This window comes from Chionomys nivalis, chromosome 10 (assembly GCF_950005125.1).
Source record: "Chionomys nivalis chromosome 10, mChiNiv1.1, whole genome shotgun sequence".
Classification (NCBI taxonomy): Eukaryota; Metazoa; Chordata; class Mammalia; order Rodentia; family Cricetidae; genus Chionomys; species Chionomys nivalis.
The window spans coordinates 36364894-36382511 of NC_080095.1; the positions used below are offsets into that span (position 1 = coordinate 36364894).

Consider the following 17618-nt stretch of genomic DNA (forward strand, 5'->3'; position numbering starts at 1 on the left):
GAGGGTGCAAACCGGACTGAGCTCCCAAGGTTATAATGAGGAGCAGAAGGAGAGAGAACATGAACAAGGAAGTCAGGACCATGAGGGGTGCACCCAACCACTGAGACAGTGGGGCCGATCTATTGGGAGCTCACCAAGGCCAGCTCGACTGCTACTGAAAAAACATGGGATAAAACCGGACTCTCTGAATGTGGCGGACAATGAGAGCTGACGAGAGGCCAAGGAGAATGGCACAGGAACTTTCATCTGGCGATAGATCGAGAGAGAGACAGAGACCCAATTTGGAGCAACGGTCTGAGCTTTTAAGGTCCAAATGAGGAGCAGAAGGAGGGAGAACATGAGCAAGGAAATCAGGACCACGAGGCGTGCACCCACCCACTGTGACAGTGGAACTGATCTATTGGGAGCTCTCCAAGGCCAGCTGGACTGGGACTGAATAAGCATGGGTTGAAACTGGACTCTCTGAACATGGCGGACAATGAAGGCTGATGAGAAGCCAAGGACAATGGCACTAGGTTTCGATCCTAATACATGAACTGGCTTTGTGGGAGCTTAGCCTGTTTGGATGCTCACCTTCCTGGGCCTGGATGGAAGTGGGAGGACCTTGGTCTTCCTGTAGGGCTGGGAATTTGGACTGCTCTTCAGTATCGAGAGGGAGGGGGAATGGACTGGGGGGAGGAGAAGAGGAGTGGGGATGGGGGAGGGGAGTGGGGGGAGGGGGCAATATGTGGGAGGAGGGGGAGGGAAATGGGAAACGGGGAGCAGTTGGAAATTTTAATTAAAAAAGAATAAAAAAAAAAGAGGGTACAAAGTTAAGAGGGCTTGGGAACAAACCTGGGGGGACTTATTGGAAGCAGTTGGAAGTGAATATGACCAAAGTACATTGTATGCTTGTATTAAATTCTCAAAAAGATTAATGGAAATGTTATATTAAAAAGAGTTACTAAGTTTACTGCCGGGCAGTAGTGGCACACTCCTTTAATCCCAACACTTGAGAGGCAAAGGCAGGAAGATCTCTGTGAGTTCAAGACTAGCCTGATCTACAAGAGCTAGTTCCGGAACAGGCACCAAAGCCACAGAGAAACCTTGTCTCAAAAATCAAAACAAACAAACAAACAAACAAATAGTTACTAAGTTTTCAAAGTTTCTTAGTATGTTACTAAGTTTCACTTCTTTTGTTCTTCAACTATATCCCAAAACACAAGTGTTATCAGCTGAACTTCAGCTGATACTGACTGAGCAGTGACGGGTTTGATACAGAGATGGGTTTGATATGTTCAGGAGAGTGAAAGATTGTCCTCAATGAATGTTACTTAGCAAACATCTATGTCTTTCTATAAATCCCTCATTAACTCAAAGTTGTTTCTGATAGTATCAAAACAGCCCCCAAAGCCGACTTAAGAGAAGGAACTCCTCCTGGTTTTACCTTTACAGAAAGCAATGGAAGACCATATCTTAAACTGTGTGTAGCTGTTAGTAAAGCAATTATACTGGAGTTTCTAATCAGATGATTTTTTTTCTATCCCACACAAGGGAGTCATCCTTACACACAGTGTGCAGCTCAGGGAAAAATGTCACACTTTAATGATTATTCTATCTTTGTGAGATGATATTTATGCCACCACATTTATTAACTCACCATGCAAGCACAAAGGATAGTGGAACAAAATGAACACCACCGAACGTTATTGCATCATACCATGGATTAAAGTTTTAAATGTACATTGTACCCGCGGAAGAAATATTTATGTGACAACACCTCAGAATTGTAAAGCAAAAATAGTTTTGATGAATATGCAGTGCTCATTAGTGTTAGTACCAATGTTAGAATGAATGACTCCAAACCCTAACACATATACTCTTCTTTAGTGCTTTAAAAGTCACTCGGATATTATCAACTAAATACCTATTATGGAAAATATGAAACCAAGCCATTTCCCTGTTGATCAAGTTGCTTTTCTTGGATGTGCAGTAATAAATCAGCATGTTTTCACTAATTAAGAATAGATAGATAGATGATATGGATAATAGATAATGATAGATAAATAATGATAGATAATGATATAGATAATAATGATAGATGATAGATAGATAGATGATAGAGATGAACAGATAATGATAGATAGATAGATAGATAGATAGATAGATAGATAGATAGATAGATAGATAATGATAGATGACAGAAGATAGATAGGTAAATAGACAGATAGATGATAATGATAGATAAATGACAGATAGATGATAGATAGGTAGACAGATAGATGGATGGATAGATAGACAGACTATTCTACAGAGTACTCCCAAAATCAAAATCAAGCAAATGCCTGATTTTATTGATGGCATTTTATTTGCAATGCCACGCACATGTGTATTATTTTGGTCAAGGACAGGCTGCTTGTAGCATGCAGGTCACCCAAACAATTAATCATTAAGAGACTCCATGTTCCTCCACATACAATTCAATTCCTCCTCCTCAGTATGCTCTTTATCTTTCCCTCTCTTCTTTTCTTGACTTATTTGATCCTTTCTTTTTCTTTTAATCCTTCCCAACAAAGTCATGGCTTGGCCTGGATTATGCTATCCATGAGCTTGTTGAACTCTTTTAGTGACACCAAAAGATGACATTCTACTCCTTACACAGACCGGGTTTCTCTAATTCATGCTAAGGAAGGGCACAGGATAGCAGACAGCAAGCTTCATTCTGAACGTATTTATGTGACAAAACAAAAAAATCACAACTAGAAGAGCCATATTCAATATAAAAACAATGGTTTACAAAATAAAGCAGTGAGTCTGGTTCTAGGTAGAGTAAACTGACTCTAATGTCAATTCAAAAAGAGAAAGTCCTACAGATAATTAGAATGACAATCTTTTCATGAAGGAGTACCTATTTTAATACTTCCATTCAACTTTATATTTTAATATATTTATTTGAGGTTTATTAAAAGCTTATAGCCATTCTACATAGTCCTATCCAATGCACTTGGCTTTTACGTACTTATCTCATTTAGCAATTCAGATGCTATATACCTCATGTACGTTTCACACCTAATAAAAGAAGCCTTTGTACATTTTCCCCAAGAAGATGAATCAGACAGAATCTGTAAGTGATTTGCTTTCTTAAGTCTTCTATGAATAAAAGCTCAAGAGATTTGTTGATACACTAACATCTAAAATGCATTTCTCCAAGTATTCATGCTTTGAAGCTAGTGCCATAAAAAGAGACAGCTTTCTTCCAATTCTGGTCCAAGTACTTCATTAGGTAACAACAAACTCGCCAAGTGTGAGAAACAGTCTCCTCTGGGATAAAGCAGAAGCGAATCATAGAAACCTAGAAAGGGTCTTGGTTACTCTTGACCAGAAAACACTTGGCCCATGTGAAAAAGAACAATAAAGCATTGGCAGAAAAATCCATACATACCTTCTGAAGGTTGTGCACACCAATGATCATCAGAGGAACTTACCTTTTTGCTTTTTCTGTGTGCAAAGTCTCTTCCTTGACATTTTGTCCTACTTGCTGTTGGATGTATGTGCAATGGGAATAAGCTTGTGAGGATAAGAAGGCATTATGCCACCAGTGAGAGCAAACAAATGGGTCCTACTGAGCCTTCCACAGACAAATTGGAGGAAAAAGAAAAATACGATAGCACAATTCCCCCAGGTAACTTGGAATGGCCCATAACTGCCTGTTTCCAAGTAGAATGGCTCTTTCAAATCATAAATATGGAAACCGGATTCTCAGTAACACTGAAGGACTCAGCAAAAGCAATTGATGCCAAGCCCTTCCGCAGCCAACCTAGCACATAATGTTTTCCTCTAAATTGCCAGCTTCTCATTTGTCCTCCTTTAACACACCAAAGATGCCAGAATACCTTTGGATCACAAGGTTTCTGAGAAACTGGAAGTGGAAACTTTAAGAGATACCTATACTTATGGTAAAAGTTGATAAATAAGGAATCAAGCAACACTAAGCAGAAACAATGGATTTTATAAACACACACACGCATATATATATATATCATATATTTATTATAATGGGCTCCCTTGTGTGTACTCTTCAATATAGCTTCACTCTTCAACCTATTAATCTCCTGTACTTGTTTTATAAAACCAAACATTCCAGTGAGTTTAGATCATGTTGTTCAAGTCTACCATGAAGACTGTGCTCAGAAAAATCAGATACTCAAAAGGGTCATCTAAGGCAAGTCCTTTCAACAAGTCTCAAGAATTTGATTATCTTGAAAATGGTCATGGCTAGGAAAATACCATGAGAAAGAGGTGGAGCCACAAATTAAGATGCCCATGACACTAAAACATATTCAGCAGCAGCACTGGGTCACCTCCATGAAACCTGCCCTTTCTTGGAACTAAGTCAGTTAATGTACTGGTTACACCACTGATGGATGAAATAGTAATCACAGGATCTATCCCAACATGAACTAAATACACTGTGCGTGTGTGTGTGTTTGTGTGTTCCATACTTACAAATTAGGAGCATTTATATAAAGGACAGTTATATGTGCAATTTTTTTCTATAGTGCCTGTTAAGATTTCTCTGAGCCAGTAGCAAAAGTGTGAACTCACGGTCATTGCACTGGTTTCCCGAATATGATGTCATCGAGCAGTCACAGGTGAAGCCTTCCCATTGCTGCATGCAGACTCCTTGGTTGGCACATGAATCCTCCTGACACGTTGTACTGGGTCCTGGTAATGTACAAAAATGGGTGTGGGTGGGAAGAAATAGAAGAAACATTAAAAATTAGTCAGCTAAGGCATCACCTAAATCTACAACCATCATGCCCCAAACATTCAAAAACACAACCATCAAAAATATCAACCCAATTACATGCAACAGAATTCAGTATATACAAAGTATGACAAACATACATACTGGCCACAAACTATCAGCAATTATACAGAAAAGGGAGAGGGCTGAACACATGTTCTCCTTTAGGTAGACTTTGCATGAAAGTTTAATGTTCTATCATTCAACTAGAGAGATATATCATTTGGAGCAGGGATTTGTTATTAAACAATGCTAAAGTATAAAAAATGTATTCTCATAATTCTTTTGAAATAAAACACATTTTTTATTCTAAAACCAGAAGACCTTAAGTCTATTTTGTGATGTTAGAATGGTGATAAGTAGAAAGAAGGAGAAAGAGGGAAAATGAACTCAAATGTGCTGTATTCTATAGGTGCTAAGTAATTCACATAAATCATGTTATTAAGTCCCCCAGCATCTCAAATAACTAATTATGACAAACTCCATTCCATAGATTTAAAGTACTAAACCAATTTACCTAAGGTCCCATATTTCCTCAAGAATGTTAATGCCACAGGGCGGTGGTGGTATACACAAGAGGCAGGAGGATCTCTGTGACTTTGAGGCCAGCTTGGTCTACAAGAGCTAGTTCCAGGACACCTAGGACTGTTACACAGAGAAATCTTGTCTTGAAAAAGAGAGAGAGAGAGAGAGAGAGAGAGAGAGAGAGAGAGAGAGAAGAAAAAGAAAGAATATTAACGCTTCTTTAGAGAGATTAACGACTTTATCAGAACTTCCCAGAATTGCCTGCGATTTGAGAAAAATGCAAATTCTTGGGGCCTACCCTGAACCTGCTGAACTGGAAAGTTCCAGGGAAACAGACATCTATCTTCCCAACCTTCAGAACTTTCAATGAAGGCTGCAGTTTGAGAACCACTGCACTACACCACACTGGTACTTAAGATTCAACATACAGAATAGGGTCTGTTCTCTCCTGGGGCATTTCTACAGCAGAACATATGAGAGAATTATTTTGTTGTAAGGAAAAAGTATTAAAAACTGGGATCATTTTCTTTTTCTTGTTATTTCTATTTTTATGCGTCTTTACCTAATTATATGTAAATATAATGGTACATGTACATAATTTCTAAGTGAGAATATCTACTCGCAAGGCGTTCTACGAATTTTTACATTTTCATGATAGGAATAGAAAAATAAAACAAGTTCTACAATTTCATTCATACAGACAACTTAAAATGATTTTTAGGGGTGGCATCAATCTTCAGCCATTCTCTTTTGAGTCCTAACTTATACTTTAACCTTGGGGTAAATATCAATAGAAATAGGTGAGCTAAGAAGAAACAGTACAATATGCAGGCTAACTCCAGGTTCCCCGAGATCCACAGCAAAGGGTATGGGACCTTTGGCTCAACAAATGCCACCGACAGGAAAAAAGGCACAAAAGCACTTGTCAGAGTGAAGAAGACGGGTTTATTGCAATGACTACCTCCAATTGAATTTCCCAAGCTAAACTTCACAGAGGCACAGAATACTAAATAGAAGTATGCAGGATTTTAAGGATGTGTGCTCAACAGAAATAAAGGACTGGAGAGGGTCCACCTTCTGGTGGCAAGACATTTTGTATTTATTCATGAAATGTGGAAGCAGTACAGGCCATCACTCTTGAGACAGAGCTATTAGGAGATGACATAAGAAAGTTCAAGACAATTACTAACATCGGGGGACCAGCCCCTCTGCTGGGTTTCTGCAGCTCCTCTTTGCCATGTGGTTCCGCCATGCGGAGATGAAAGGAGGAACACGGTCATGTTCTCAGTGGGTCTTACACTTGAACATTGTGTCCTGCGAGTTTCATTAACAATGGCAAATCAGGACAGCTTCTTTCAAAGGATAAAAGCTTCTGGGAAGTCCACAGGGCTCCCTAGCCAAACAGCTCTCACCAGACAATGGACTAGTAATTCAACCGTGCGCAAGAATCAGAAACACATGGAAGACTTTCCCTTGAAAGGTGAAAACGTAGAGAAAACACAGTAATTCTTTGTGTGGTTACTGAATCTACAGAAAAGCCATTCTCCTCCCCTCTAACTGCCATATTTTAAACATTTTTAAGGATCAGCATGCATGCCACCTCGAGATGAAACATTCTCTGTTAACTCCAAGCAGGATTCTTGTTATTCTTAGTTGTCACAGCACTTATCTGCATCATTAATTTTTGCATGTGATAATGTCCAATTTAGCATTCTATTGTGCAGTATAACATCTTCCTTTAATTTTTCATGTTTTTGTTTTATCTATTTGCTATCAAAAGATTGATTGTTGCATGCCTTTTAGAAGTCATGTATTATGCTTCGGGTGGGTCCTTTTGGCACTAGGACTACACGCACTTAGAGAAAGTTATTTCAATATATGACAAGCTGATATGAACTGTTCGACCTTTAATTTTCCTTTGTCTCATACTTTTAAACCATGAGTGAAAAGTTAAGTCATTTGTCTACAAAGAGAGCAGAAGTAAATCTTTAACATCCACTGAAGGTTGGTCAGGAATCAAACAGAGAAGGAAGTACAGGTCATTTCCAAATTCTTTTAAGCTGCGCCTCATACCATAAGGGCAAACACATGCAGACAGCACTCAACAACTGACTGCATTATCATCTTCCAGCTGAATGCTTAATGACTTCACATCAGTCTGAAACCAAACGTGGACCTCTTTCCAAGGTTGTGACCAGAAGGCTCCTGCCTCCCATCCCTGTGTCATTTCCTACCAATTGTCCCCAACACACTGTGCACCAGCATCGTTCCCTCCTCTCTGACATTGTGCTGCTCAGAGTGTTGTTACCATGCCCATGACATGAGCATCATTCAAAGGCTGTGAGCCAAGCACCATTCCAAGCCCCATGTAGCTCTACTGCCTGGGAGTTCGATAAGGAATCTGAGTTGTAACAGGCCCTTTAGGTGCTTCTGACACCTTGCTCACATTTCAGGTCCTCTGCTCTGGCCTTGAAGCCCATCTCTATCCTCAAGTTCTTTCACCCCGCTGGGGCCACAGTGTGAGCAACACCTCACGCAGATTTCCAAAACGCTGACTTGTCTTTATTCAAGCTTCAACTCAAAGACAGCACGTTCAAAGCACCCTAACTGAGGATGCCCCCACCAACATCATGCTCTCCATCAAGTCTTCCTGTTTGTTTGACTTAACAACTACGTGATCTATAATTAATTTGGTGTGTTGATTCTTTTTCTGCTAATGGATAGATAGTACTTGCAGGCTTATGATTCACAGTGTGTTACTTTGTTATATATTTACAACTCCAGATAATCAATTAACTCAGGATACCTAGTAGGTTTATTACCTCACGTGCTGATCACTTCCTGTATAGTTAGAAAAAGACTTAAACGTTGCTCCGTTTGCAACTTTTGTAGAATGCAATGCATTGTCATTTAGTGCGCTAAGCAATCTATGCAATAGACCACCCAGGTTTTTTTCTCTTGGCTCACTGAAACTTTGAACCCTTAGATCAGTCTCTTCATCCTCTGCATCCACCTCCTCTCCCAGTTTCTGTGCCTATCATTCTGCTCTCTACGCACAAAAGTTCAATTATTTAAATTCCATACATGAGATTGTATATGTGTCTCTCTCTGCCTCACTCATTTTACTTTGTATAAGCACTTGCATCACCATTGCCGTGAATTCAGTCTCTCTTTTGTTACCCTGTGTGTGCGCATGGGTGCATGCACGTGTGGAAGTATATGTGTTCATATGTGCGTGAATATATGGAGGTCTGGGAACAGGCTCAGGTACCTTCCTTGGATGTCTTCCATTTTGTTTGTCACCGGCCTACAACTCATCAGTCAGAGTAGGCTTGCTGACCAGAGAGCCCAGGAATCTGGTTGATTTTAGCGACCGATAGCAGGTGCTTACCACCATGCCCTGTTGTTTTGTTTTGAAGCAGTTTTTATTACTTCTTTGAAGTTTCCATACAATGCATTTTAGTCATACTCACTTTCTACCCTATTCTTCCAGCTGCCTCCTCCAACCTTTTAACATGGGCTCCAGGGCTTGAACTCAGGCCGTTGCGCTTGCATAGCACACTAGTGCAGTATCTCACCTTCTAAAGGCCGAATGTGTAATATGAGGCATACCTCTTTATCCATTTAACTGATGACCACACCTAGGTCAATTCTACTTTTTAGCTATTATAGACAATGTTGCAGTGAATATCAGAATAGAGACATTCCTTTAACATATTGATGTGGAATTCCTTTGGGTATGTGCCCAGCAGTAACATTGTTATAACATATGCTAATTCTCTTTTCAGTTTTCTAAAGAACGTCTATACTGTTGTCAGTAATTCTTCCCACCAACAACACATAAGGGCTCCCTCTTCTCTGCTCTCCTCCAGCTTATCATAGTCATTTTAGCAGTTATTATCCAGTGAGTGATTAACTCATTGCGGTTTAATTTCTGTTCCCGCAATGATCTGAGGTGAACAATTTCTTATACCTGATACACATTGGTATTTAAGTCTTTTGTCCATTATTTATTGGATCATTTGTTCGCCAGTTACTTAACTGATTGGGCTCCTTACACGTCTGAGATATTTACTTATCAACAAGTATTCAGTGTGCAAATGTTTCCTCTTAATCCATAGATTGTATCCATACTTTATTAATTGTTCCATTGCTGTGTGAAAGATTTTAGTTTTGTGTAATACCATTTTTTTGTTTTGTTTTTCTTTTGTCCTTAGCATTTTGAGCATCATGCACGAAACCAGACAAATTTTACACAGCATATCCTTTTGTTTTCTTCTAGTAGTTCTGTAGTTTGGGTCTTAGGCTTATTAAGTGTTTATATCACTTTGGGTTGATTTTTATATATAGTGAAAGATACGATAAGTTTATTCTGTGGGTATCAAAATTGATCAATGATACTGAAAAGATACTTCTCTTTTGTAGTATGTTCATGCTACTTTTGTCAAAATTCAACTACATAAAGTTGTAGGTTTATGTCTCAGCTGTCTGTCCTGTTTAACTAGTCAATGTACCTGCCATATAGTTCCCCATGATGTGCTGACCTCTAGCTATAAAGTTACTATAGCTGCTACATCGTTGCTGTAATTTTCATAATGTTATGCATCGTAATGCAAGTATTTTTGTTTGTTTGTTAGACGGGTCCTGACCCACAGGTTGAGAACCACTGCTATAGCATAAGACCTCATGAATTGCCAGGCTGTAGTGGTGCATGTCTTTAATCCCAGCACTCGTGAGGCAGAGACAGGCAGATCTCTGGGAGTGTGAGACCAGTCTGGAAAAAAAAACCTCATGAATCATTAGTGAGTGACTGAAAGAATGAAGGAGCCAAAGGAGGTGAGAGGTAAAAGGTGAAAGAAGAGAGGTAAAAGAGAGAGGGTGTTTAGGAGAGAAAGGAGAAGGGATGAGAGGGGAAGGAGGAAAGGAAGGTGAAAGAGGCAGGGAAGGAAGAAAGGGGGGAGGAAAAGAAAGGTTAGAGGGAAAAGAGTGGTAGAGAAAAAGGGGAAAAGGAGGGAGAGAAAGATGGAAGACAGGAAGGAATGAGGGAGATGGACAACGATAAAGTAGATAAGGTAGACATGGAGAGGGAAGGACTCGTTTCATTAGTGTTTAAAGTGAGTTTTCCTGAAAAATAATTTTCTCCTAACATTTGTCAATAGCAGCTTATATAAGAAAACCTTGCCTTAAAGCCTAGCATTAAAATAAATAGCAGTATATGGCAGATCATGTTTTTCCTTCTAACAAAAATTAGGTACAATCAGATTCACCAAATATTGAGACAAGATTCTTGTGTCACCATGCCCAGGCATTAATAATTGTTTCAAATAAAAATTGTGTTAAATATAGAAAAAAAATTCTAAGTGACATTAGTAACTATAATATCTTATGAATAAAGTATATTCTATGGCCATATATTCAGTGGACATATATGTTTTGGCCATTATATCTTCTATATAAATTATAACTATAGGAAAGAAAAGAAATGAAAGACATGTGCCATATAGGTGAAGTTGTTGGGGTACGGGAGTTTTTCAGCAATCTTTTCCACTGCCTATCCTTTAATACACCTTGACTAAATCAGAATGAAAATATTACAATGACTATGAACTGCATAGTTCGCCATTACTTTGGTGTTTAACTCCTAGCTCTATCTTTTATTTCCCTAGGAAATATAATGTTGTATGTTTCCATAATTCTTTTATTAGATGGTAATCTGAAGGCTGATCCTTCTTGATCTGGAATTATTTTTCACCCCAAGAACTGTCTCACACTCTCATCTGAGGACTAACCCTCCTCAAATCTACTTCTACAGCACAGGGCAACTCTGCTTCATGCTCTAGAAAATGAAGTTAACAGAGCATCCTTTATATTTTCAGACCCTTGAAATAATAAAGGACAAGATCCTGGTAAAAGAGTGTGCTGTCCCGTTCCCAATGCCTAAGCACAACTTCACCAAACATATGTCTGAAAGTTCCAACTTAAAGTTGATTAATACCACTAAGATTGCACCAACTTCTTCCTTGAAGGTAGAAGTGGAACCATGTCAATGTTCATCAAGGTTCCAAAGTCTCTCTTACCAAATATGTCCTTTGTTCATGGCTTTTCAACTGGCAGTTGAGAAGCTCATACAATCAGGATGATGAGTGGCAAGACATTAGTGCCAATTTCAGCCACACCTCAGTGCTCTTTAGTCAGTCTGTTCTTTCCACGATACACAGAGTATACAATGCTGTGACATGGGCCTGAGAAGTGTTTGACATTACTAAGATGCTCCCATGCAGCTCTTTTCCCCAGCAGTCTTTGATCTGCGGTCTGTGTTTAACCAGCAACATCCAAGATAAATTGATTTGCTTCATGTATTGACTTTAGTGGTATGATGTTCCCAGCATTGTCCGCTATGAGGTACAGCACACTCTGTCTTCTCAGTTGGCTTGCAGAACTGCTGAGAATCTCTGTTATGGAACAGGCTTCAGAACACAGTCATCAATGGGTCATGAACCAAAGTCTAAATTTATATGGTAAGAGAGGAGTGACATCCGTGGCAATAACGAGACAGGAGTTCACTCTGTTCCAGTTAGAGAAGGTGTAATCAGGGAGACAAAATAGCTGGTATGATAGTCCTTCTTGGTCATTCACTCTAGTCTGAGGGTGCCTGAACCAACAATGCCAAATAATGGCATCTGCCCATTTTTTAAAAATGTCCAAGACAGCAAAGACCTCAAGAATCGATGTGATTTTTAAAAGGTCAAACAAAGTCCTCATTCTCAGATTTAATTTTTTCCCTTCAGCACTGACTTTTTGATGTGTCAGGGCAAAAGAGGGAAAGTAAAAATGTGTGTGTGTGTGTGTGTGTGTGAGAGAGAGAGAGAGAGAGAGAGAGAGAGAGAGAAGAGGAGAGGAGAGGAGAGGAGAGGAGAGAGAGAGAGAGAGAGAGAGAGAGAGAGAAAGAAAGAAAGAAAGAAAGAAAGAAAGAAAGAAAGAAAGAAAGAAAGAAAGAAAGAAAGAAGAGAGGGTGGGTTTCAAAGGACAGGCCTAGCAAAATAAAAGTAACTTAAGATACTTAATAAATGTGCTGCCTAGTTTTATGTCAACTTGATACAAGCTAGAGTCATCTGAGAGGAGGGAACCTTGATTGAGAAAAATTTCTCTAAGGCATTGCCTTAATTAGTGATTGGCATGGGAGCATCCAGCCCATTGTGGATGGTACCACCCTTGGGCTAGTGGCCATGGGTGCTATGAAAAAGCAGACTGAGCAAGTTATGATCAGTAGCCAGTATACAACACTCCTCCATGGCCTGTGCATCAGCTTCTGATTCCAAGTTCCTGTTCTGCTTGAGTTCCTCTCATGATTGCCTTCAATTATGAATGAAGGAAAAAAAAAGTAAGCAAAATAAACCCTTTCCTTCCCAAGTGGCTTTTGGTCATGGTTTTTTCATCACAGCAATTAGAATCCTTATCTAATATAATGACTATTGGGTAAATAGCATCAGAAATAATCAAAACAATATTATATGAAAACTCTCTACCATAAAGTCATTGAAATACTTTCTGGCCATCTAGTTACTGAGTCTACCAGGAATGGACAAATAAAAGTTAAAACATAGTAGGAGAAGAAATATAACTTTAAAATCCAGCTTTAGCACTTACTAGTAATATAAACATGGCCTATGTAAACTTAGTTTCTACATCTTTATGGCATAGATATGATTTATTCTACCTCATGAGGCAAGAATTAAGGGAAATAATATATAAAAAGCTTAAGATGGCAATAACAGTATAGATCATGTGAAGGCAGGGATATCATTTAAAAGTCTGTAGCGTTCCCGGCACCAAGTCATGACATCATCTTAACACATGACATCATCAGTTCTCCTGTTCGGTAAAACTGGGCTTTTTCTTCCTGCTTAAGAAGGGTACAAGGTTGGTGAGAGGTGCGGAACTACAGCATATGTAGGTAGGGGGTCATTTTAACACAACCCCCTGTGCTTGAGGGACAAAAACAAGAGCCACTATGGGATGTTCCGTTTAATTCCTGTCCCTCTTCATTATTTCCCACGAGGCAAACTATTTCTGAAAACTTGATTTCCTTTTAGTCAAGGGCTACATTTCATTACATAAAATACAATGGAGAATGTGATTCATCCCTTAGCTTTGAAGAAAATGAGGCAAGTAACCAACTGTATTCCGTGTGAGAAAACTGGAAAATTAAAATGTCCTCTGCAAACTAAAAGTCAACGTCAATTTCTTCTAAAACTGACTTAATAGAGGTCCAGTGAGATGGCGCAGTGGGGGTAAAGGCACTGACGGACAAGGATGATGACACTTGGTTTCTTGCTCAAGACCCACATGAGGGTAGGAGGAGACTTGCTGTCAAATGCTGTCCTCTGAACTCCAGGTACACGTGCCCAGGTACACCCACCCACCCACCTGAGCAAATAAAAAAATGCAATATGGTGTCAAAAGTTAAATTAAAAAGTGAAAATGCCTTAAATAGAATGTCAAATTTTTAAGGCATTCAAACCCCAAAATATTGACCTTCTACAAGTTAGCCACCACATAAGGTTTCTTTTCACTGATGTGATTAATCCTGCATGCCTCCCCTTCCTGCCTACTATATTCACACAAGCTAACATTTCTTGAAAAGAAAACATTGAATTCTAAAAACAAGAGCCATTAAGGAAAGCCACAGAGAGCAGAGGGGAGAAGTGAGCGTGTTGAACTGACCGGCTGACTGATGCGCTGTGCTTTATTCTGGCTGACTGATGGGCTGTGCTTTATTCCGCACAGTCTACGTCACCTGCCTTTTTCCCAACAGAGGAAACTTGCTTCTTTCAGGACTTTTCAGGTCCTTTCTTACCTAAGATTTTAGAGAGACTCTTCTCCTGTGATATTCCCCTTGAAAACCAAAAGAAATGATATATATGCCTTCATATGTTCCATAAGAATAATCGTGCTATCCAAGACACATTGACATCAAGACAAAACCTCTGATCCCAATGGCATCTCCGTTGCTCTACGGAGGACCCACAGCCTTCCTGCATGCTCTTTAGAGTCCGGTGTGAATCAGGGATAGTCAATGAGGTCCTTCTTTGCAAACTTTTGTCATAACGTGTCTCTGCTATCAACTAGAAAGACAGCACAGCAGGGAGAAATGGAGCAAACAGGAGAAAGACTTCCCCCTCATTCTACAGACTCAGAGAATCTTCTGGGAGGAAAACTTTTCTTTTCTTCGCTCGTAGAGGAGCAGGGTCCAGGAACTTGTCCCTTCCCTCTGGGATATGGAACTTCACTTCTCATTTTGCTCTCTGCCTTCAATTCCTATCCTTTTCATCCATTTCTACTCTGTTAAGAGGGGCAGGGAAACATTTATATAATACAAACTGGACCCAAATGTCAGTTCCCCTCTTTATCTTAGGACAAACCCTATCACTAGCCAGCCATCCCAGCTCCACTCCCTGCCCCAGAACCCTCTTTGCATGCACTTTTCCTTAGTTCAGTTGAACTGTCTGCAGATCCCTGTGCCAGGCCAGCCTCAAATGAGCTTCCTCTAAATCCACCTGCAAAATACCTGCTATTGAGGATCAGCTAAGCCTCTGCCTGTGACACTATCCCGAAACACTCACCTTGACCATTCTCAACCACACAGGTTAGTCAGTTTCCCTCAAGCTCATATAACGCCAGGATACGTTTTCATTCTGCAATGTAATTACTGGCTGATTGCCTGGCTTCTCTGATACGGAGGTAGCAGAACCCACACTCCATCCTAGATGCGTGATATGTAGGAAGAGCTGGAACTCTTCCTGTTAAATCAAGCAGCACAATAATTTTGAACATTTTAAAAAATTAAATAAAGAAAACATAATCCAGCAACGCACTAGTCAGAAGACTCAAACTATTGATTGTGAATCCAGACTACAAATGCCACTTCTCATAGCTCATTCTTAAATCTTCCTCAGAGGCCCTCTGTCTCTACATCGTAAACTGCCTCATTTCTGTGCTATGTTTTTACTGCCCTTTGCACTAAGTGGTAATTAGTACTATCTATGCCCACAGTTTATCGTTGAATATGTGAACCTATGAGTAATATCCACTAACAGCAAGAAAATTAAAACTGGAAGTGAGTGTGTCCTCCAGTTAAGATGGAAAGAAGAAGATAATCCAAAATAATTATAAAGGCAGTTCTTCAGACAAGCAAAGAGACTTGGATTACAAAACAGCAAGTTTGTGGCACCATAGGTGTAATTTAAAACTCAATTACTGACCGTGTTTTTATAAAGGGGAATGCTAAGATATTTTGATGTGTTTTCTCCCCCAATATGTATATATTTGGTTGACAACTTATAATACCCAGGGGGATCAACCTCTCCTTTATGTAAGTGTCAAAAACCATTTTACCCCCTTGGCATACTTTTTGTGTCGGAAGGTGAAATATTCCCCCCATACGTGCATGTGTTTGAACCCTTGGCCCTGAGTTAGTGGCCGTTTTGGAAAGCTGAAGAATCTTTAGGAAGTGGATTATGACAGGAATAAATGGGTTCTTGAGAGGAAGCTTAAGTTTCTTAACTTGTCCCCAAGTCCTCTCCTGTCTCTGCTTCCTGACTGGAGATGCGAGACCAGCCCTCCCTAAAGCCCTGCCAGTGCACTGTCCCACCCTGATAAACCCTACCACTCCTTAAACTGTGAACAAAATTAAACTCATCAGCAATGAGAAAAGTTACCTAATACAGGTGGGTACCTCAAGATGATCTGCCACCCATGGAGCCCCTAATGAAAGACCCTGAGCTAATGTCTAGAAATTCAGAATCCACGTAGTTAGTTTACTGGAAAACAGTAAAATTGAGGCTAACGTAGAGCTTTTTCACTTAAGCTATTAAATCTGGTCCAAGGGAGCTTTAGCCACTTCAGACTCTCTCACACTGTATGCTAAATCTTCCTCTTCTGCTTCTCTGATTGCAGAATAAAATGTCATGGTCCCTTTTTTGATAATTGAGCATAATGCCCAAAACAACATTACCCAAAAGGGCCATCTGCTTTAAAACGGAGTGGTATTGCAAAGCATGTTGAAGTTCAAAGTATATGTTCTTTTCTTCTCACTAATTGTAATATATACACTAATATTCACTAATTGTAATATATACCAGAACATAGTTCAGTTTACTAAGAAGAGATGAAGAGGAAAGAACTGCATCTAATCAAAAGGCATCATTAGTTATGTCCCTCAAGAGGTAGGCGCTGGTGTGCCTATCCACTTGTATATAACAAGGACGTCACAGCAAAGAAAATGATCCCAGAGATAAAAAAAAATCACTTTTTAAAACTACCTTTGCCTTCACTGCTTCTAACAATTTGGCCTGATTGCAGATTCTGCAGCGGCCATGGGAGACTTTGTGCCCTGCTTGCCTTAAGACATCTAAAATGCTCTGTTCCTCCCTTGCTATTCTGAGTCAAAGCAGCCTGACCCAACAGGAATGACAAGTCATTACTGACTTTGCAAGGTGTCTCTTTGAATGACAGAAGCAGCAGCTTCTGCCTGCAGACATTCACTGGCATCTCCCAGGCAGGCTTTTCTTTTGACTTTCTGGAAGGTATTCAGGATAAAAGCAACAGATCCTCTTCTCCCCCAAGAGAGCTTTTTCTGCTTAGATCACACAATAGAAAACTAAAGTGCTCAACCAAAATCCCCAATAGGAAATATACATCTCCGCAGTGTTTTAACGACATGATTATCCCCCACATGTCTAAAATACTTCTTTAAAATGAGAAAAAAAATGATATGGCCACTCATAAGGTCCAGGCACTTAAATGTCCCACTCTAGAAAATGACCTTCCTGACATAGAGAGTAATAAATTAAGAACTCAAGTGGCCTTTTCTTCCTTTTCAAAGTTCTTCTATCCATGCTGAATAAATGAAAATGAACCAGGCCCTCCATGACAAATATTGAGAAAAGCACTAATGATTTCCAGGATGAATGCTGTTGAGAAATAGTTGTAGTACAGAATGCTTCAAATCTCTTTCATCATACCCAGAATGGAGTAATGTTCTTATCCTCCACGTCATTTCCTTTGTACAGTTATTTTCCATGTGTACTTTTTGGTTTTCTGTCACCCTTTTGGAAGAACACTGGCTTCAGCCCCCTCCCCAACAATGGCTGCTCTGTAAGAGGTGTGACAGCTAGAAGCCCTCTAATGTAACAATACCAAGGGTCACACAGGGCATCTTTCACTCCAAAGTGGTACAAGAGCCTTCTCTACCTTGCAGGTCAGCTTTGGTCAACGCAACTTTGTTAGCAAAAGAACAGAAAAAGCG

General features: G+C 39.7%; 1 protein-coding gene across 34 annotated transcripts in view; it reads right to left on the reverse strand.

Annotated features, from left to right (window-relative positions):
• Nrxn3 (neurexin 3) overlaps positions 1 to 17618 on the reverse strand; it is a 1560627-nt gene that overhangs the window by 778854 nt on the left and 764155 nt on the right. For 20 of the 34 annotated variants that reach the window (XR_009057835.1, XR_009057834.1, XM_057782542.1 and 17 more), the window contains 2 exons: positions 17564 to 17590; positions 4585 to 4704 (listed from right to left, as the gene is read on the reverse strand). Coding sequence is in view for 32 of the 34 variants with exons in the window: in XM_057782542.1 (XP_057638525.1) it covers positions 4585 to 4704; positions 17564 to 17590 (147 nt within the window). In the remaining 2 variants the exon portion in view is untranslated. The remainder of the gene's footprint in view (positions 1 to 4584; positions 4705 to 17563; positions 17591 to 17618) is intronic. The other 14 variants (XM_057782568.1, XM_057782543.1, XM_057782567.1 and 11 more) reach the window with 1 other exon arrangement.